This window comes from Pelobates fuscus, chromosome 3, assembly GCF_036172605.1.
Source record: "Pelobates fuscus isolate aPelFus1 chromosome 3, aPelFus1.pri, whole genome shotgun sequence".
In the NCBI taxonomy this organism is placed as follows: domain Eukaryota; kingdom Metazoa; phylum Chordata; class Amphibia; order Anura; family Pelobatidae; genus Pelobates; species Pelobates fuscus.
The window spans coordinates 101,714,835-101,736,745 of NC_086319.1; the positions used below are offsets into that span (position 1 = coordinate 101,714,835).

The 21,911-nt window shown below is 41.5% G+C and overlaps 1 protein-coding gene across 5 annotated transcripts in view; it reads right to left on the bottom strand.

The window, feature by feature from the left end:
* TCERG1 (transcription elongation regulator 1) overlaps window positions 1-11,360 on the bottom strand; it is a 48,336-nt gene extending 36,976 nt beyond the window's left edge. For 3 of the 5 annotated variants that reach the window (XM_063447378.1, XM_063447381.1, XM_063447377.1), the window contains exons 1-6: window positions 11,269-11,360; window positions 8,739-8,967; window positions 6,996-7,184; window positions 2,136-2,622; window positions 1,195-1,437; window positions 1-42 (exon numbers count right to left, since the gene is read on the bottom strand). The exon at window positions 1-42 is cut by the window's left edge and continues 21 nt beyond it. In XM_063447378.1, coding sequence (XP_063303448.1) covers window positions 1-42; window positions 1,195-1,437; window positions 2,136-2,622; window positions 6,996-7,184; window positions 8,739-8,967; window positions 11,269-11,318 — 1,240 coding nt within the window. In that variant the 5' untranslated portion in view covers window positions 11,319-11,360. The remainder of the gene's footprint in view (window positions 43-1,194; window positions 1,438-2,135; window positions 2,623-6,995; window positions 7,185-8,738; window positions 8,968-11,268) is intronic. The other 2 variants (XM_063447380.1, XM_063447379.1) reach the window with 1 other exon arrangement.
* Window positions 11,361-21,911: the final 10,551 nt, after the last annotated feature.

Here is a 21,911-nt window from a genome sequence, read left to right on the forward strand (position 1 = left end):
TCTTTACATACGGGCAGCTGACTATTTGCATCATTGCTACACCTGTAAAATGGATATGCAAACATGTTCAAAAGCTGCCACCAGATGTCTGCTTTCACTGGGGATATGGTGTACTGTACTGCAAATTGCGTTTAATCTGACATAACGGTACCATAATTATACTCCTACCAGACAAAATTAAGATTCCCGTCAGCAACAAGCTTACTGGAAGTGTTGTAGGAATAATTGCTCTGGCTGGCCGGAGTAAAACAAGTACCAACATTCCAATAGCAAGATCAAAAAACTTCCATTTTGGGTTTCAAACAGCTATACCACTTTCATAGCGAGTTCATGCCAAGTTCTAAATTGGATATTTGTTGAACAGGTGTAGGCAGATTCATTTGATCAGTGCTTGAGGTATTAACATTTGCAAGTATCCTGACAGTCTACCTTTAGGACAGCCTTTGAACAGTCTCATTTCTGCAACACTTTAATCCAATGTTCCTCATAGAGAAGTGTAGGGAACATAGGGTGCATGCGCAGCAACAGCCACACTGTGCCAATCATATGCTTTTCATAAATAAGCTTTAAATGAAATGCTTCTCCCATAGCTGCATTTGGCATCATCATGCTGTGATGTCACTAGAGATATCTCCTTAAATTGAACTTATCACGCACAGTATGTCAGTGAATGGCATTAATACTTATCATAGAGAAGTACAGGATTACATGCAGCTAGGTAAGAAGCACTGGCTTGGTGGAATTAAGTGACTGCCGTGCATGTGTCATAAGTTCCCAACCAAAAGCACTGGATTGGATTTTACTGAGATTATAATAGATTATCTCAAAGTAAGTAGTCCGTCTGAGCAATGCATTACAAGCAAATTTGTACAAAATCTATTTTATTACAACAGAAATTGCAAAGCAGAGACTGCCAACATTAATAGGCTTACGCAGAGTGACCAAGTTTTTTGTCTTTGATTATTGCTAAAAACCAAGGCACATACTATTTGATGAATTGTTGAGTTGCATAAGCTGGGAAAGTTCATAACTTATCAATGTCCATGAAAGGACTAAGGTTACTCAGAAAGGAACACAAAAGAAAAAAAAAATATGAATGAAACAAATGGCGGTATACAAAACAATGTACGTAGCAGTAAAAAGCCACAAAAAAGTGGATTGACTCAATGTGATAGTTAAAGACAGATACGTTACCTGGCAGAGGTATGGGCATGCCAGGAAGGGGGACACGAAAAGGGGGTACCATGACCGGAGGAAAGGCAGATATCGTTGCTGTTGGCTGAGGCACGGCATGAGGAACTGTGGCATGTAAAGTTTGAGACAACTGCTGAGACAATGTTTGTACTGAAGAGACTACTGGCACAGATGTTGCAACACTGACAGTTGTTGTTGTTGCTGAAATAGACACACTTTGGGTTTGCTCTGAAGGAGATGGACCTGGAAGTAAAGACATATTGTTATACTGTATGAGACATATTCAAACAAAATGTGGTGTTACAAATCTTATCAAAAATGTGTTAATGAATGGGAAAATTCACAATAAAGATAAAACAAGACAAAACAATTAAAACCTTCAGTGATCTTATAGTCCATTACCAGGTCACAAAGTCTAATGCATCAAAAATGCACTCTGCATCTAGCACTTGGTATTTCTAAGGATCCAAAAGCATTCAAACTGCCATAGAAAGCACCTGATAATGAGTTTCTGACTGACAATACTTGGTGGCTTTAAGTTAAACCTTCGACTGGGTCAGACACTGAGCCGACAGCAGTCTCCAGACAAAATCTTAGTCCGATTTATGGGTACTGCCCTTTTCAAGTAATGTTAATGGCTTTTTGAGTATGAAAGCAGAATGAGTACTTTTTGGTGCTTTTCAAATGTAATGTGTAATAGGTACCTCGTGACTCAAAAGCCTTCTACTTCGGAGACACTAGTTATTCTTATATATTCTCTTTAACGTGTTTTTTATCCATTCCCTTTAATTTCATGATACTGGGAATTCATATAATTCAAGTATAGCCTTGAAAACCCAACAGAAATGTTTAAATTACAAACAAACATACAGAAACAGCACTCTGTTATTTTGTATCTACAAATAAATAAACAAATATTTGTTGCAGATAATCATACTTACTAGAGACCACCTGTGAGATGGAGTTCGATGTACTAGTATTAGTCGAAGAAGACTGGCTGGCTGAAGATGTTGACGTAGATACCATCAATGCAGGACTGCTTGTTATAGGAGAGGTACCAGTGACAGCCTGTCCATGAGCAGCCTGGGTTTGAGCTTGTGCCTGGGCATTGGCTTGAGCCTGTGTTTGAACCTGGACATGTGCTTGAGCTTGCACATGAACTTGAGCTTGTGCCTGAGCTTGTGCCTGCGCTTGGACATGAGCTTGAGCCTGGGCAGCCTGAACTTGAGCCTGGGCTACTTGGGCCTGCGCTTGAGCTTGTGCAGCTTGAACTTGAGCCTGGGCTTGTGCAGCTTGAGCTTGAGCTGCTTGAACTTGAGCTTGGGCCTGGGCTGCCATCAGTGGAGTCAATTCCGACTGCTGTATGACCTTCACTCCATCTGGTTTGGACCATGCTGACTCACGGGTGCGAGCATTGTAATAATAAATCTGGTGGTAAGAAAAAAGAAAACAAGACTAAATGTGAAAAATAAGAAAAAAATAAATACATTCTGCGGCAAAGGGTGACAGATTGACGACAAGTACTGAGTGCCACAGAAAAAAACCAAAACTAAATTTCAAGAGAAATGATGGAGGGTACTCTACTAAATACTCTGCATATAACCTCACATTTACTGTTATATAGACCCAAGTGTAGGTATGCTATAAGACATCTTTAAGGAAACCTGTATCAGACTACTTAGCTAAAAGGATTTTTTTTTTTTTTATCAATATAACAAAGGTAAAAGGGAAAGCAACCATGGCAAGATGTAAGGAATGTATTAGATGTTAAATAAAATAAATAGCATACATGGTTTTAAACTGGGGAAATAATTTAAAACGGTTTTGAGAACATGTATGAGAAGAATATAGGAAAATGATTAAATCCTTTATTATTCTAACTGGTAAGGCTAAACATTTCAATTCGTACACTACTATCCAGGTCTTAAAAGTTAATAGGTACTATGGGCCTGGATGGTTCATGGCACGCGCACCAGAACTAAATTGTCCCTTGCCAATAACGAGAGGACATTTTTAGTGCTGCAACTTGTAAATACTCGGACCAATTAAAAACTAAGGTGCTCATATAAAGCCCAGCAATGGTTTGAAAAAAATTAGTAGAACAGTCTTTTATGGTAATAATTTCCTGTTAATACAGGTAAACAACATCTTCTTAACCCCTTCAGTACAGGGGGTCAATAGTGCACGTTCTGATCAAAACAAAACAAAAACTAGAATTTGCGCTATGTCTGTTCACCCGTAGTTCCCCCTCTTTCAAATTATATGCACCCACACTTATTATATATCATTTTGTTCAGGAGAAACAGGGCTTTAATTTATCATTAACTATTCATATATGGAACATAATTCATTATGAATAAAATAAAAAATGTGAGAAAATAAGATTTCTTTTAAAATTTGCATTTCCGTCTGACATTTTAACTGTGAATGTCATAATACTGTTAGGTTTTACTGCAAAAAAAATGCACATATTTGTAATCAGCGATGTGTCACGAGTACAACAGTACCCCTCATTAACAGGTTTTATGTTGTTTTGGAAAGTTACAGGGTCAAATATAGAACATTCCATTTTCAAATTGAAATTTTCCAGATTAGTAATGTTACCTTTGAGACAGTGTGTAGCCAGGAATGAGAATTACCCCCATAATGGCATACCATTTGAAAAAGTAGACAACCAAAGGTATTGAAAGTGGGGTATGTTTAGTCTTTTTTAGTAGCAACTTAGTCACAAACACTGGCCAAAGTTAGCGTTCATATTTGTTTTTGTGTGAAAAAAGCAAAAAACTAATATTTGGCCAGTGTTTGTGACTAAGTGGCTACTAAGAAAGACTGGACATACCCCACTTGCAATACCTCGGGTTGTCTACTTTTGCAAATGGTATGCCATCATGGGGGTAATTCTCATTCCTGGGCTACCATACGCTCTCAAAGGCAACATAACCAATCTGGCAAATTTCAATGTGAAAAAAATGAAAGGCAAGCCTTATATGTGACTCTCTCACTTTCCAAAACACCATAAAACCTCTACATGGGGGGTACTGTTATTCTCGGGAGACTTCACTAAACACAAATATTAGTGTTTTAAAACAGTAAAACATATTACAACAATAATATAGACCATAAAAGTGCCGTTCGATGGTAAAAAATGCGAAAAACGTCACTTTTACTTAAAATATCATCGTTGTAATACAATTTACCAGTTTGAAACACTAATATTTGAGTTCAGCGAAGTCTCCCGAGTAAAACAGTACCCCCCATGTACAGGTTTTATGGTGTCTTTGAGAGTTACAGGGTCAAATATAGTGCTTGCAAATTAAATTATCTGCACTTTCTCCCTGTGTTGTCAGGCATGTCAATCAAATCACATAATTACGTTAAAAGATTTAAATATACACGTAGAATTTTAATATATATGCATTTATAGGTATTTAAATTCTACGTGTATACTAATGTAATCTTTTATGTAATTATATGTATTTATCTATATATATATATATATATATATATATATATATATATATATATATATTTGCGGTTATTTGCATTTTATATATAGATAGATATATATAGAATGTCATTCTAAGTGTATTTTATTACATATATATATATATATATATATATATATATATTAATAACAAAATACAGTTAGAATGAAATTACATATGCATATATAATTTATATAAAATTTTGTTTCAATATTTTATTTATTTATTTTATTATTTATTTATTATTTTAATTATACGTATTTATATATATATATAACGTCATTCTAAGTGTATTTTAATATTAATATATATACTTATATTAATATTAAAATACACTTTGTATGACGTTACATATATATAATATGTATATATATTATAAATTAAATATAAAATTAAATATATAATATATATGTAAATAAATATATATAAAAATATATATTTAAAAGGGACTCTCCAGGGAGGGGATTTTACTCACCTCGTTCCAGCGCCGGGAGCCTCGTGAAGCCGCGCCCCCTATTTAGTCAAAATGACGAAATAGGCGGGCGCGAGCAGGGAGCAATCAGACGCTTCCATTTGGAAGCGTCATTGCTCCCTTGTGCGCATGCGCGGCTTCGCCACACATGCGCACATACTTCAGAGGGCGGCATTAATTCCGCCCTCTGAAGTGCTGAGCGCACTACCGCGCATGCACGCGGTGTGCGCGGCCGCGAGCTGAGCTGAGTGACAGCTCAGCTCGCGGTCTTTGCCCGCCCCCCTCCTCCGCTGACAGGCTGGAGAGAGAAGGCGCGCACACAGTGCCTTCTCTCTCCTGAACACGTCAGACGTATTTTAATACGTCAGACGTATTTTAATACGTCTGACGTGTACAGGGCCTTTTTAGGGCCCTGCGTGACAGGAAGTCCGTCTAGTGGCCGTCTGAGTGACGGCCACTGGAGTTATTCCTATCAATCAATGTAAACACTGTATTTTCTCTGAAAATACAGTGTTTACATCAGATTGCCTGCAGGGAGCTATAGATAATACCTGAACAAATACATTAAGCTGTAGTTGTTCAGGTGACTATAGTGTCCTTTTAATTTATTTTTTCACGTTTTATTTTTTTTATTTTTACTTTCCCACCAGCAGGGGGACTGTCTGATATTTCAAAGTCCCCCTGCTGGCAGATCCATAGCCAGCTATAGGGCCATGTGATCACTCTTTGAGCGCGATCACATGGCCCCCGGGGGCCTCATTTGCCGGAGGGGGGCTGTCTGGGCTGTCAGGCAGCCCTCCAGAAGAGGATCGCGGCGGAGGTGAGTACAACTCATCTCCTGGGGGCTTAAGCCGTTACGACGTATAATGCCGTCACAACGGCTTTAAAGCCCATTTAATGCAGGACGGCATGGTACGTCGTAACGGCGTTAAGGGGTTAACAAGCAACATTGGTTTCTTTAGCTCTAAAAGAAACCACGGCGTGGAAAAAAGGGCGAGTAAAAACACCATGTGATTGAAGGGAAGACAGACGCGCTCACTCGCAACTCACTCACACCGCACTCACTAAACAGGCTCACAAATCCCATGGCCACCAGGAAATTTGTCCTGGGATTTGTGAGCCTGTTTAGTGAGTGAGTTGTGAGTGAGCTGCGAGTGTGCGTGCGGTGTGAGTCAGTTGCGAGTGAGCGCGTCTGTCTTCCCTCCAATCACATGGTGTTTTTACTCACCCTTTTTCCCCACACTGTGCTGGTGATGCTGCAGCTGGCCCCACCTCCATGGCTGAGATAATCAATCTTGATGACTTCAGCCAATCCAATGCTTCCCCATAGGAAAGTATTGGGAGACTATTGCAAAATTCCACTAAGCCACTTTAACTTCACATAAAGATGTATTGCATCCCTGTAGGGAACATTAACATTGGTTCTGCACATTGTGACGCATTGACCCAGGAAGCACCTCTAGAGGCCGTCCGTCGCCTAGAGTGACTGTCGCTAGAGGTGTCACCAGGCAGCAATATAAACACTGCCTTTTGTCTGAATAGTCAGTGTTTACATTGAAAAGCGTTCAGGTGCAGGATAAAGACTTCAAAACAACTACATTATGCTGTAGTGGTTCTGGTGACTATACTGTCACTTTAAGAATTGTATTTTTGGTGTTGATTTCTCTGGCTCCAAGATGCCAAGCAAGTTTGTCAAGCCCTGCTTCAAAGAAAATAAAGAGACACTCTAAACAAAAGTATTGCAGTATAAAAAAAATGGGTATAAATACATAAAAACACGAGAAGTAAATTTAAATATTTTCATTTTATTGGAAAATATATCCTCAGTATGAGAAAGTACTAACCTTTCCATCAGGAGTTTTATTCTCTACCCAGATCTCCTCGTTTGGTTTCAATGTTGGGGCCTGTGTGGGAGCAGGGTTTTGGGGAGGATTCTGTGTGTTGCCAGGTGATGATACTGGGGGCATCCCTGGTGGAAACATCATTCCAGGAGGTGGCATGCTTCCCATGTGAGGTGGCATGAATGGAGGTCTCTGGTAAAAATATCACAAAAAATATTATGTAATCACAAGAATTGGAAACCAGGACAAACATATGGAAATAGACATTTAAATAGTCAATACATTTAAAAAAATAAATATATATATATATATAAAAAAAAAGACAATAAGGACACTGAAAAGAAGTCACTTTCAACTAACAGCACATTCCCTAGAGGACTACTGTAACCACTGCAGTCACCCAATCTAGCAGTTGTTTAAGACAAAAAAAATTAGTATATTGTATATGTATAGAACCCCTCCAAACACAAAGTACTTCAGCTTGCTGAAGTGATTTACGTGTGAAGAGTGTGTCTGCGCTTGTGAAGAAAGGGAGGGCTCACAGCGGCTGCAGATACTAGATTTGCCTCTATTTCAGCTGAAGATTCATATAAATTCAAAGAAAACTAAATAATAAATATAAATACAGTTTCATCAGTAGAAAGACTAGTAAAAACACTACTAAATAGATTTACAGCGCTGGCTAGCTAGAAGTATAAATAAATCACACAATTACAAAAAGGAAATCAAAATTAACTTCACAACAATACATGTTAAAATTATTGTTATACACATCATTCATGAGGACATATATAAAAACCATGATTATAGAACATATTACAGTATGCAAAATACTTTATTGTGCATGTGAGAAAATAAATGATATGCAAAAAACTTTAACGAACAAACTTATTTGTGGTCATTAAATCTGGCCTCTAAACATTAGGGATCAACCGATATTATTCAAGAGCCAATACCAATATAGATTATCAGTCGCTTTTTATCGATAACTGGTGCCAATATTTATACTTTACTTTAATATATACTGGCATTGACTGAACATGCTGACCGTAATCACACTCCAATCACTCTCACGCAGCAAGTACATATTGAGATCATTGGGATCCCAGCATGAACAGTGCTGGTACTTATGGAAGTGTGATTGCTGACAGCAACCACTCTCAAATCAATATCAGGCAGCCAGTGCATGCTGGGATCACTGATATTACAGGATGTACAGTGCTGCTAATGATAAGAGTGTGACTGCTGACAACCACACTCCTATAACACGCAGGCAGCCAGCCCAATAAGTTACAGTAGATTATTCACCGTCAGCTGAGCCGCAAGGACCCACAGGGAGGGAGGTGTTGGGTAACAATGTGACGCCTAATTGGCTGGCAGCTGGAAATTTTGCATGCGGAAGACAGTGCGCAATGACAGAGAGGTAAGTTATCGGTAAACCACCACAAAGCGGATACCAATTCTAAGAAATATGCTGAATACTGGCTCTAATTATGGAAGAAATACATATTTAGTCTATCCCTACTAAAGCCCTCTGTTAGCATGTTACATCCCAATATTCACCATCACATACACTATACAGCATGACTGTCAAGTCATCATATGAGAATGACAAACAGAGCCTGGAAAGAAATACACAAGTCAAATATAAAGATAACTACATATTTTCCATAGACAAAATATATTAACATAAGATGCGTGCAGACATATCATCAAATACAAGCTAAAACACATTTTCAATCTTACCTGGAGATGAGGAGGTGCTATAGGAGGTGGGATGCCACTTGGTGGTGGTATTGGTGGCATATTAGGGTCGAAAGGAGGTCGACCAAAAGGAGGACGTGGAGGAGGAGGTGGTCCCCGCATCATTCCAAAAGGAGGAGGTGGACGCAAAAGGGGTGGAGGACCTCTCATTACAGCAGTAGGTGGAGGGGTTGGACCACGAAACCGCAGAGCTTGCTGCTGCTGCGCCATTCTAAAATGAGAAATTAATAGCATCTGTATTGATCGTTGCTTCAAAATAGTAATGTTTTACAAAAAAAATTATTAATTTCAATGATTTCATTTTCCCATTCAATTCTTGAGTGAGACAAGAGAAAGCACGACTATACTTGCTCAAGTGCAATGAACCCTGCATTTGTTGAGCAGAATTTCACACTGACTGGTATGGTAACAGTCATGCTTTTGCACACCTTAAAACCTGGATATCTACATATGCTCAAAATTGACGCATTAATTTTAAAAATGCTTAAAAAAAAAAAAATGTGAACATAAAACAGTAACAAGCAATGTTCCATACACATGCTTATAAAAACCCATTAATAGTTTGAAATACTAAATAAACTATAAATGATCACTTATGCCTCAATGTACGATAGATAAACTTTATAAAGCCAGCCAAGGCATTGCCAAGATTTTAACTTATGAAAACATTTGTAAATAACATGATAACTCTTTGTAAAAGATTCAACGTATATCTCTATGGCTGCGCCGCTCCTATGTAACTCCCTTCCCTGCTCCATTGGACTCTGGCCCAGTCTCAGTTACTACAAAAGATCATTTTAATAACTCACTTTGCTAGAAAAGCCTGTCAATTAAACGTAATATCTTTCCCTCCCCGCACTGTTGCTTCCTCTGATGCAATTGTGCAAACCAATAATCTAACCCTTAACAGTAAGCTATTCTGGCAATCTACATTTTCCCCATACATGAAATACATGCTTCTATTACCACTTGTGCCATTTTACCCCCACTCCTCTAGTTTAAGCAGGGCCCTTAATATCCTCTGTTCAGGTTCATCCAGCTTGTCTTGTTGCAAATACATGTCTGTTATTCCACCTAAATTACTGCGCTATTGAATTTGTTGGCGCTTTATAAACAATAATATAACCTCAATGACAAAGGGATAACATCAAAATATACCACTGCATGGATACGGAAATGGTAGTTTATTTACTAGAAAATGTATAATCGTACACTAATAGTTTTTAACACTAAAATGTTTCATAGAGTTTACAATGTTGAATTTGTAGTTTATTGTAACCCAAAGCATTTATAAAGACTAACATACTTCCCATATATCAAACTAAAATACACTGATCAGACTAAAATACAGCAAGGTTTGTAACAATTTCATATTTATAATAAAACAAATCTGCCCTTTTATAGAACAGCACTCATAATAAAACTAAAGCACATTTTTCATAGTTCTTCCTGTGATCTCTATATTTCAGAGATGTGCACTTAAAGCTGCAATTATGGCAGCATGGCTGGAATAAAGCCATTTATCCAAAGATCTGTTTTCAATAACTGTAATTTAATTCAATACTACACAGAAATGATCATGTGCAGTGTCACTTCCCTGCCCAGAGGTAAAAAGACTATCCCATGACCACATACAATGCCTATTATTATTGATATATATATAGCACCAACTTATTCCGCAGCGCTGAATATTCTAAGAGGGGGGAAATTTAACAATAAATGAGACAACTACAAAATGTTACAATAGGTAGAGGAGGACCCTGCTCAGACGAGCTATGTGCCATATTATTATTTATATATATATATATACACACACACACACACATACATATATATATATATATATAGCGCCAACTTATTCCGCAGCGCTGATTATTATTATAAGAGGGTGAAATTTAACAATAAATGAGACAATTACAAAATGTTACAATCAGTAGAGGAGGACCCTGCTCAGACGAGCTATGTGCCATATTATTATTATTGGTATGTATATATATATATATATAGCGCCAACTTATTCCGCAGCGCTGAACAATATTCTAAGAGGAGGGAAATTTAACAATAAATGAGCCTGTTACAATAGGTAGAGGAGGACCCTGCTCAGACGAGCTATGTGCCATATTATTATTATTGGTGTATATATATATATATAGCGCCAACTTATTCCGCAGCGCTGATTATTATTATAAGAGGGTGGAAATTTAACAATAAATGAGACAATTACAAAATGTTACAATCAGTAGAGGAGGACCCTGCTCAGACGAGCTATGTGCCCTGCATATTACTGCCAGCATTAATAGAGAAAGCCGATAATATGATAAGGTGCTGATCCTATATAAACACTGGCTTAATACTGTGTGTATTCACAGAGAGCTCCATAGGACACAATGGGACAAGTTGTCCAGTGATAGTCAGTGAGAGCTGTTAGCATGGCAGCAGGGGGAGCCCGGACTGCCTGCCTCCATTATTGTTATTATACAGAACGTGCAGCCATTCACTTCGTAGCTCTCACCTGATTTCGCTATTGTATCTCTCCGCCTCGGAGTCTCCGCGTTCCGCCATTACAGAAACAACCGACAGCCCGAGAGTGGCCCCGCCCACACACACCGCCTGACCTGGCTCTGGGTACTGCTATTGGACACAGCCGTCTTCCATCAGAGACACTTCCGGGTAACTGAGACGACTACTTCCGGTGCTAGCTTGCCAGGTTGAACAGAGCGGGGTGTAGGCAGTGAGAAGCGAGCGCACGGCCTATTGGCTGTCGGGATTCGCATGCGCAGTGCAGGGCGCAGACCGTGGCGTGGCCATGCGTAGTATGGGTTTGCGCGCCACTACTGATCCCATGCTCGTTACAGTACTGGTGATAGTGTGGAATAGGAAGGCGCCTAGCAGACACGTGCGAGATCCCCAACTATCTCAAAGAACACTTTATACATTAATAACTAATGTTTATATATATTTTTATATATATATAAATATATATATATAATTTTATATTTTATATATATTTAAATATATATTCATTTATATATTTTTTTTCTAATTGCACCACGAAGTTTCTAAAATGTATATAAATAAATAATAAAATAAATCTTTACAATGTTCCTAGTGTAGTTAGATTATTACCTCACCTTTTGCTAAGTAAAAATAAATGACAAAAATAGTTGCTAACATTTGGCACAAAAAGTCCAGGGAGACTTTGGGGGAGATTTGGGGGGGGGAGGGGCACAACAGGCACAGAGAGACTGGAGAAAGACAGACAGATGGGCTGGGGGGAGACACAAACAGACACAGAGCGGCTTTAGCAAGAGAAACAGACACAGGGGGGCTGGGAGCACCCAAACAGGCACCGAGGGGCTGGAGGGAGTCAAACAGGGACTGGGGGGGGGGGGGGAGACAAAGAGGCACAGATGGCCTGGGGGGGACACGCACAGGCACAGAGAGGCTGAGGGGCACAGACACACAGGGGCTGGGGGTGAGACAACCAGGCACAGAGGGGATAAAGGAGACAAACAGATACTGAGCTGCTGTGGGGAGACAAACAGACAGAGAGGGACTGGGGGGACGACAAACAGACACAGAGTGGCTGAGGGGAGACAAACAGACACAGAGGGGCTGAGGGGAGACAAACAGACACAGAGTGGATGGGAGTGACAAGCAGACATAGAAGAGCTGGGGGAGACAGACAGACACAGACGGGCTGGAACACACACAAACAGACACAGAGGGGCTGGGGGACACACAAACAGATACAGAGGGACAAACAGGCACATAGAGGATGGGGAAGCAAACATGGGTAGAGGGACTGGGGTAAGACAGACACAGAGGGGCTTGGGGGGATACAAACAGACACATAGAGGCTGGGTGAGACAAACAGGCACAGAGGGGCTGGGGGTCACATACAGACACAGAGAGGCTGAGGGAGACAAACAGACACAGAGGGGCTGGGGGTCACATACAGACACAGAGAGGCTGAGGGAGACAAACAGACACAGGGAGGCTGGGGGACACAAAGCGTCTGGGGTGAGACAAACAGGTACAGATGGGCTGGGGGAGACAAACAAACACAGATGGGTTGGGGGAGACAGACAGACACAGTTGGGGAAGGGGCAAAAGAGGGTTGGGGAAGGGGCAAAAGAGACAGGCAGGGACTAGGGAAGGGGCAAAAGAGACAGGGGCTGAGGAGAGACACCCAGATGGGCTGGAGAGACACAAAATAACACAGAGCTGCAGGTGGAGAAGATGCAGAGGGGTGCTGGGGGAGAGAGACACAAAGAGGGGATAGGAAGGGAAGAAAGAGACACACTGTAGTGGACCCCGGGTAACTCGACTAGTTACCTCCGCTAATTCTCCTCTCAACCAGACTGGAACCGTGTGTGATTATAGCTCTCTTCTCCCCAGTAACCAAATGAGACATAGTTCTGGGACTTATGAGACATAGTTCTGGGAGTAATCTGGTTTATTCGGGTTAGACACACAGAATTTATACACACACACACACCCCCAGTATGGGCTCTCCATACAAAAAAAAAAAACACTCCCAAGCGTTCCTGTGTCTAGGAGATAATTGAGTCAAAGACAGGTAACTCAATTATCTCTTAGTTACAGGGAACCATACAGAAATCCCCCAAAACACTTAAATTACACAGGAACCCCACATGTATTATATCTCCGAATAGCCTGGATCCGAGCGCCCAAGTTATCCAAATAGCGCTCAGGTCCGTTGGGTGTAAAGGAATCGCCCTACACTTTAACACATAGATACACACATAAACACACTGATACATGCACACACCTTGACACACACAGCTTTACACACAGATACATATACACACACATATACACACACTAGCACATACACACACACTCAGATACAAATAGACACACACTCAGATACACATACTTTGACACATAAATACACATACTTTTGATTCACTGGTGCACACACACGTAGAGATACACACGTACACACATTGAAGCAGATATGTACACACACTCAGATACACACAGAAACACAGGTACACATGCAGGGGTGTATTCGTGTGCCGTGTTGTTGTTGGAATGCAAGGGTGTATTTCTATGCAATGTTAGTGTTGGAATACACGGGTGTATTTGTTTGCAGTACTAGCATTACAATATAGTAGTGTATTTGTGTGCAGTGTTGGCTTGGGAATGCTGGGATGTATGCATTGCCACACGCATAGATACACACTTACACACACTGACACATATATACACATACACACACACTCAGAAACACACATGCACAGACAGGCAGGTACACATACACACTGACACACAGGTATACATTCATACAGATACACATAGGCACATACAGCCAGGTACACACACTGACACACGCACAGCCAGATATGCACACTGAAACAGCTAAATACACACACTGCAAGATACACACACAAACACACACACAGCCAGATACACAACCAGATACAAACACACACACAGTCAGATAAATACACAGCCAGATACACACACACACACACATCCAGCTACACACACAGCCAGCTACATACTCAGCCAGATACACACACAGCCAGCTACACACTGACACACACACTCACTGAAACACACACTCAGCCAGATACACACACACACACACAACCAGATACACACACACACTAACACACACAGATACACACACACACAGCCATATATATTTATATATGCACACAGTCAGATAGACACACTGACACATACACACACACACACACACACATATCCAGCTACACACACACACACACACACAGCCAGCTACACACTCAGCCAGCTACACACACAACCAGATATACACACACACACACAGCCAGATACACACACGCACACACAGCCAGATATACACATACACACACACACACACACACACAAAGTTAGATACACACACTGACTCAGACCCAGGTACACATACATATATAAGTATCAATTTACACCCTGTGTCCTTACCTTTTGGGTATAGAAGGGTGGCTTTCCCGGGGTTCAGTGGGAGCTGGATGGCCAAGGCTGATGAGAGCCTGAGGAACCAGGCTTCCTCAGTCCCTCTCCTCTGAATGTGTGTGCCTCCTTCTCCCCTCGTGGCGCTCTGTTACTTGGGAGGAAGTGATCTGACCTCACTTACTTCCAGTAGGCAAACTGACAGGAGTAATCTTAAAGAGCCGGGGGCCCTGATTACTGATTACCTACCTGCCAGTTTTTTCGGTGGGCTGTCTGGCACAGGTTGCAGGCTGGGGGCCCACAAGACAGCTGATATGGGCGTCCCAGGAGCAACTGGGCCTGGGGCAGCTGCCTTGTTTACTCCGTGTTAAAGATGGACCTGGGGTTAAGTGACGAGTAAGATATATATGTTTTTTTCCAAGTGTGGCATAGATACAATATGATTGGGGCTATAGGGTTAGATTTAGGACTAGATTTCTTATAATTTTATGTCAGCACCAAGATTCCAGTCTGCCTGAAATGATTTTGAGTTACACTCTGTACTGTACTATTTTCTCTCGATACACACTTCTTTGTGATATGTTGTTTACTTCTTATGTGGGGAGAGGGTAAGGGCTAGTGTTAGTGTCAGTTTAGGGCTTTAATGCTGCTAGAGGTTAAAGATATGATCAGGGTTTAGGTTAGGGCTTGGGTTAGGGTTGTTCTACTAGTAGGGTAGCACTGGGACATATATGTCCCATATGTTCAAGACTGACTGGATTTACAATTTTTTTAGCAGCAAATAATATTTCAGACTATGCTGTTAGAGCTGGAAGAAATTATCTCCTGCAATATAAATATAAGGATTAAATTGGCTGTTAACCTCACTAGCCTTATAGGGATCAGTGTGTACGGGTTAGCCTTAGGGTTAAGGTCTGACTTAGAATTGTTTTAGGATCAAGGCTAGGGTAAGGGTTAGGGATAAGGTAAGTTTTAAGGTTTGGATAACGATAGCGTTAGAGCAAGAGCAAAGTCTAGGTTTTATATTAATTCAACTATTTGGGGGAATTAATATACCATCAGAGAAGCGGGCGAGAAAGCATTTAGCTGTTCATGTCTTCTCTCTCTTGCACTAACACAACCCACTAAGTGCTTTATAAAAGAATTAATATTATTGGGAATAATTAAAATTATGTATCTATTAGCTGCATTTTGAGAGTAAAATATTCCAGCTCTGTAGGCATGGATGTTCAGGTGAGATCTACCTATGTATTATTATACATGCTTGAAAAACTTGCAAAAAAAATGAGCAGTGGCTAAAACTCACTTCTGTTTCCATCAGCAAGTTCCGCTCTGTGAATAATGTCACGTTTTGTTATGGAGAATAAAACATAGGGGAACCCAGGCAGAGAGTACGTGGACTGTGCCAGGAAATATATTTGCACATGCTCATTATGATGACACTTGGGAAGAGCAACCAGGAAAATGTCAGGCGTGGATGATTTTATTGTGCCTGAAGCAATCATGCTCAGGCCCCTGAGAGGAATAAATCTACTGAATGCAATTCTACATAAAGAGTCCCTTCTAATAAACCCGGGACATCTGTTATACAACCACTGAAGTTATCAGAGGTGCCTCAACATGGGAACTTTAAATCATGCATCCTAGGAGTCACAAATGTTTTAGATGACTCAGAGTATACACTCTTTTTTCATAAGTGGCATATATTATGCAACTTAATATTTAGTGATTCCTGCATATCTATCTCCGGGACTGTAATAGGTTAAAATGTAGGCCTTAAAATATATATTTTTAAAAGTTTCAGAATTAAAATTGAGCTTCTCATCTGCAATTAATTACACAGGCCTTCGATGAATAAACTTTTTGCAAGCTTTTACTTGTTTTTAATGTATTTTTGCCTACTGAATTTAAAAATCACAATGAAAATGTATATATCACCCACAGTTTTTTTTTCACAATTTCAATGTATTGTCACTAAGTGCTGATTTCTGCAATCCACAATGATTTGCACTATTTTGAAATTTTGGACTTATTTATGTGTTTCATATCGGTCAATTAAAGTATTTTAAATGTCTATTAGGAGACAATCACCCCTTTCTTTCTCTCTTTAGGAGTCTGAAAGGCGAGACTCTTGCTGTGTTCTGCAGTCAGCTGTAAAACAAGGCTAGCTGTGGACGTGTCAACGGTCGAGATAACTTTTACTACATTTGTGGGGAATTGGTGATCAAGAAACATCAACGTAACGCATTTTATTACAAATGTGTCATGCCTTCTTTGGAGTAAAACTAGGACAGCAAGACAAACACTTGGCTCGTTGTTATATTTTCGTAAAGGATCTAAGGAAGTGGTTGACACTTGACAGGCAAATAGAATGCAATAAAATTTGGAGTGCCAATGATATGGAGTTAGTCAAAAAAAATACTTGACAAAACATAGAAGACTAAAATATTTGCAATCTGGAGGTGGTGATAACAAAGGGCCGTAAGTTCTACAAATCATAAATGCCCAAGTCACTGATGTATTCATAAATTACAAATTCAAGTATGCATGTTTTTACTTTAAAAAATAAAGCCTCACTCACCTTTTTTTATAATCCTGCAATGATTGATGCATGTAAAATATCAGGTTTCACTGCTGAAACCAACTCGACTCATTTAATGTCTGCTAGTGTGCTATAAATGGCAACTCCAACTGTGGTGGAATCTCGGTAAAAATAAATTTAGTAGGTCGAGATTACCACGTGGCATGTGTACGTGCATATGCTGACGTATCGGTCGGTTGGTTGCACGTGGCAAGATACGATCAGTAGTGTACGGAGCATGTGCGAGAATACAGGATGTAGTATTCCCCTCCTCCATTGTGCTGGACAAGCCATGCGGTCAAGCAGGAAGTTAATTCTTATTTGTATTGATTGGTCAAGAGAATGTGCGGGTGGAGCTTAATATGGGAGGAGTTATGTGCTTATATAAGGAGCCTGCACTATTGTCCGGGGCTCAGAACCTGCTGTATTTTGGTGACATTACTCCGTCTGAGTCCCGATCGGTGAACCGAATAAAGAATCTCTTCCTTCCTGAAGAAACCTGTGTCCATCTCTCTGTGCTTGGCTTCCGTCAGTTTCTCCGGTATCATTTGGTGCATTGGCCGGGAAGCTCATCGTTCAACGGTAGCTGAGAAGCAGAGGCGTGAGACGGTCTATCTTTGCCCACGTTCTCTACGGCTGCACCCCTGAACTTCTGCGTGGACCTCCCTTCGTCTCGGCGCCACTGGTCTGTTGTCCAGGAGATCATCGGTCTCTACGTAGTAAGTGCTGGGGTGTCCCCGTCGATGAGTGTGAACTCAGGTTCAGGAACGAGGAGGTAAGACGACCGCTGTTTTAGACGGCGGACCCACTAGGGGTAGGCCCATAAGGGGTAGGCCCATAAGGGGTTAATCTGTGTATGGAATCTGCCCCCTCTGTCGGAGGGAAGGAGCGAAGGCGCACCGCTCAATCGAACGCTCTTTAGTAAGACCGTTTGATTTGGTTTGGAGTCAGGCGGGGTTCTGTGTAAATAGCCCTAGCCGGACACCGGTGTCTTGTCTAGACTAGCGTTCTAGGGTGTACAATTTGTTCGCTAGGTCGGAGGGACCGGGAGACTAAGCGGCGTTTGTGTAAATTCGGTCCGCTAGCTCTCAACCTATCTTGGCTAAGTGGGAAGGCGTGTAAATTTGGAACCCACTAGACTATTGATAGAGTAGAAAGACTAAAAGGGTTCTGTTGTAAATTCCGCCCTCTAGTTCGCTATATGTGGTGCTTGGGCAGTGTGGCTAACCAAAACGGATGTAGATAGTTTTAGGTAGTCCATCAAGGTGCTGGCCAATAGATTAGTTGGGATTGTATATGTGATAAAGATTGTTTAGTAACGTGTATATCTTGTTAGATAGCGTGAGCTCTGCCGTCTAGCGAGAGTGTTAATAGTGTGTTGCTGTATTATAGTGCACGGTACCATAACCCTGTATATTTACTGACACTGTATATAAGTACTAATAATTGTCATCTATTGCATGTTTAACACCATAACCACTAATAATTGTATTGTGACCTTAAATTGTACTTTGACCTATGCTAACCGTACTGTAACTGCTGTTTGTAAAAGACGATGTTACTGGGGTGTGTTATAGACGGGTAATTCATATATAGAGAATTATAGCGTGGGTGACGGTATAGTTTCGCCAAAGGGCATAATATCGATTACTTAGTGACTGGTGTAACAGCTGTGTGTGTACGGGAATTCCCTGAGTGTTTTTATTGTGTTACTGTGTACGTTTCACTTGGTAACTGTACCACGTGGTGCTGTTGCCGAAGGAACGGGTGTGACTGTTGCATAGAGTGTGTGTGTAGCATTCGTTGTCAACAACGCTCCATTGATAAGTATGGGCGCGTCGGAGTCGACGATTTTGGATCCCTTAGGATGTATGGTAAAGAATTTTAAAAAGGGATTCACAGTATGTGATTTTGGGGTTAAAATGTCTCCTGCACGTTTGATCACTTTGTGCACTAGGGAATGGCCTACTTTGGTTGCGGCATGGCCGCCACGTGGCAGTTTGGATCCAAATCTGGTACAGCGTGTACACGTGGCTGTATCAGGTAGGCCTGAACTTTACGGACAGTTTCCATACATTGATTGTTGGAGGCAGGCCGTAAACGACTTTCCAAGATGGGTCCGAATATGCCACGAGGAGCAATGTCGCCTCATGGTGGCCAGGACTTGTTTGTCCACTAGGACCACGGTTAAGCCCATTTTGGACACGCCCCCTGAGTCCGAGATCCCTATGCCGCCCCCTTATTTCTCTGCAAGGGGAGGTGATACAAGTACAGGAAGTTCCACACCCCCTCCCCCGTTGTCCCCATCTACTTCCACTTCCTCCTCCAGCTCAGAATCCACCCAACGCCATAATAAACCTCCCCTTCCGACACCAGCCCCCGTTAAGTCCATCTATTCCGATTTGGCGCCATTTCAAGCTTCCGGTCAGGCTTCCTCTAGCCCGGCTCGGAATATTTTATTCACTGGCCTTCCCCATGAAAAAGCTTCTCTATCCGCACGTCTTATTACCCCCCGATCGGAACCCCTAACCGACGCCCCTCCACGAAGCCCTATACTAACCCGACAACTGACTGGAACCCAAAAACCCAAACAGTACCAGATGCCTCTTCGTTTGAATCCTGGGTCAGCCTACCTTAATGATTTAGGTCAAATGGTGTATGCTGACCCAGTCTTCGTATATGTCCCGTTCACGACTACCGATCTCTTGAATTGGAAGACCCACAATTCCTCGTATACTGAAAAGCCACAAGCCATGACCGACCTGTTCACCTCGATAGTCCAGACGCATAATCCAACTTGGGCTGATTGCCAGCAATTATTAATGACATTGTTTAACAACGAGGAGAGGACTAGGATAAATAAAGCGGCTATTAAAGCACTGGAGGAAGAAGCCCGTACTTTAAACCAAGCAAATCCAGGAGCATGGGCCGCAACTCATTATCCTAATGCTGATCCCGAATGGGATGTTAATGGCGCAGATATGGTTCAACTAAAAGCCTATAGAGACGCTATAATTGCTGGCATGAAAGCCGGAGGGAAGAAAGCCATAAATATGTCGAAGACGGTTGAGGTGATTCAGAAAAGTGATGAAGCGCCTAGTGTCTTTTATGACCGATTATTGGAGGCATACCGTTTGTATACCCCCTTTAATCTGGAAGACACTGAGAATTCCCGAATGGTAAACTCTGCCTTTGTCAGCCAAGCTTACGGAGATATTAAGCGCAAGCTACAGAAGTTAGAAGGGTTTGCAGGAATGTCCATCACCCAACTAATGGAGGTAGCAAATAAGGTGTACATGAATAGGGAATCAGAAAGTAAGAAGGAGGAAGAGCGCAAGATGCGTAAAAAGGCGGATATGCTAGCGGTAGCGATCGCAGGCGTAGATAGACGGGGCCCAGATAGAGGCGATAGTAGGTGGAATAGGGAACCCCTGAGTAGGAATCAGTGCGCGTATTGTAGAGAAGAAGGGCATTGGAGAAGCGAGTGTCCAAAAAGAGGGCAATACAAGAGAGACCCACCCAGGGCAGGTTATGGAAACTTTAGAGGCAGAGCGAGAGGTAGAGGAGGTCCCGGAGGGAGTAATAGTAATAACAGAGGAAGTGTAAGAGAAGACAGATACTATCCCGCAGCGCAAAGGTCCCGCGATAGAGAAGATAGGGACTTTGTAGGATTGGCTGACACGGTCATGGAGAGCTATTGATATCGACCGGGCTCCATCCCCCTTGGTCGAGCGGAGCCTATGGTCGATGTATCAATAGGGGGAAAAAGGAGTGCATTCATGATCGACACTGGTGCTGAACATTCGGTGGTGACTGACCTAGTTGCTCCTCCATCTGGAAGAACTATTACCGTAATAGGAGCAACTGGAAGGAGTGCTGCAAAACCGGTTCTTAAAAGTCGACTCTGTACATTGGGAGGCCACGTAGTAAAACATCAATTCCTTTATATGCCTGAATGTCCAGTCCAATTGCTGGGACGTGATATGCTATCCAAATTACAAGCGCAGATTACGTTCCTACCAAACGGAACAACATCTTAAAGTTTAATGGACCTTCAGGTATTATGACATTATCCGTACCAAAGAAAGAAGAGTGGCGACTTTATACAGCGTTGACTAGCCAAAACCCTAAGAGTGTTGAATCCTTATTCAACATACCAGGAGTTTGGGCAGAGAACAACCCACCAGGACTGGCCCGCAATATTCCACCCATTCGAATCGAACTAAAGCTTGGGGTTTATCCAGTGAGCCTACGGCAATATCACATCCCGCAGAAGGCTAAGAAAAATATTCAATCTTATCTGGATAAGTTCATACGGTATGGTATCCTAAAATTCTGTACTTCCCCCTGGAACACCCCATTGCTGCCTGTTCAAAAGCCCGGTACAGATGAGTATCGTCCTGTGCAGGACTTGAGAGCAGTCAATGATGCGGTTGTTAGTATACATCCAGTTGTGCCCAATCCGTATAACCTGCTTGCTTTAATTCCGGGCGGGGCTACCTATTTTACAGTCTTAGACCTCAAAGATGCCTTCTTTTGCCTTCGAATTGCCGCAGAAAGCCAATGTATCTTCGCTTTCCAATGGGAAAATGCTGTAACGGGCTCGAAACGCCAGATGACTTGGA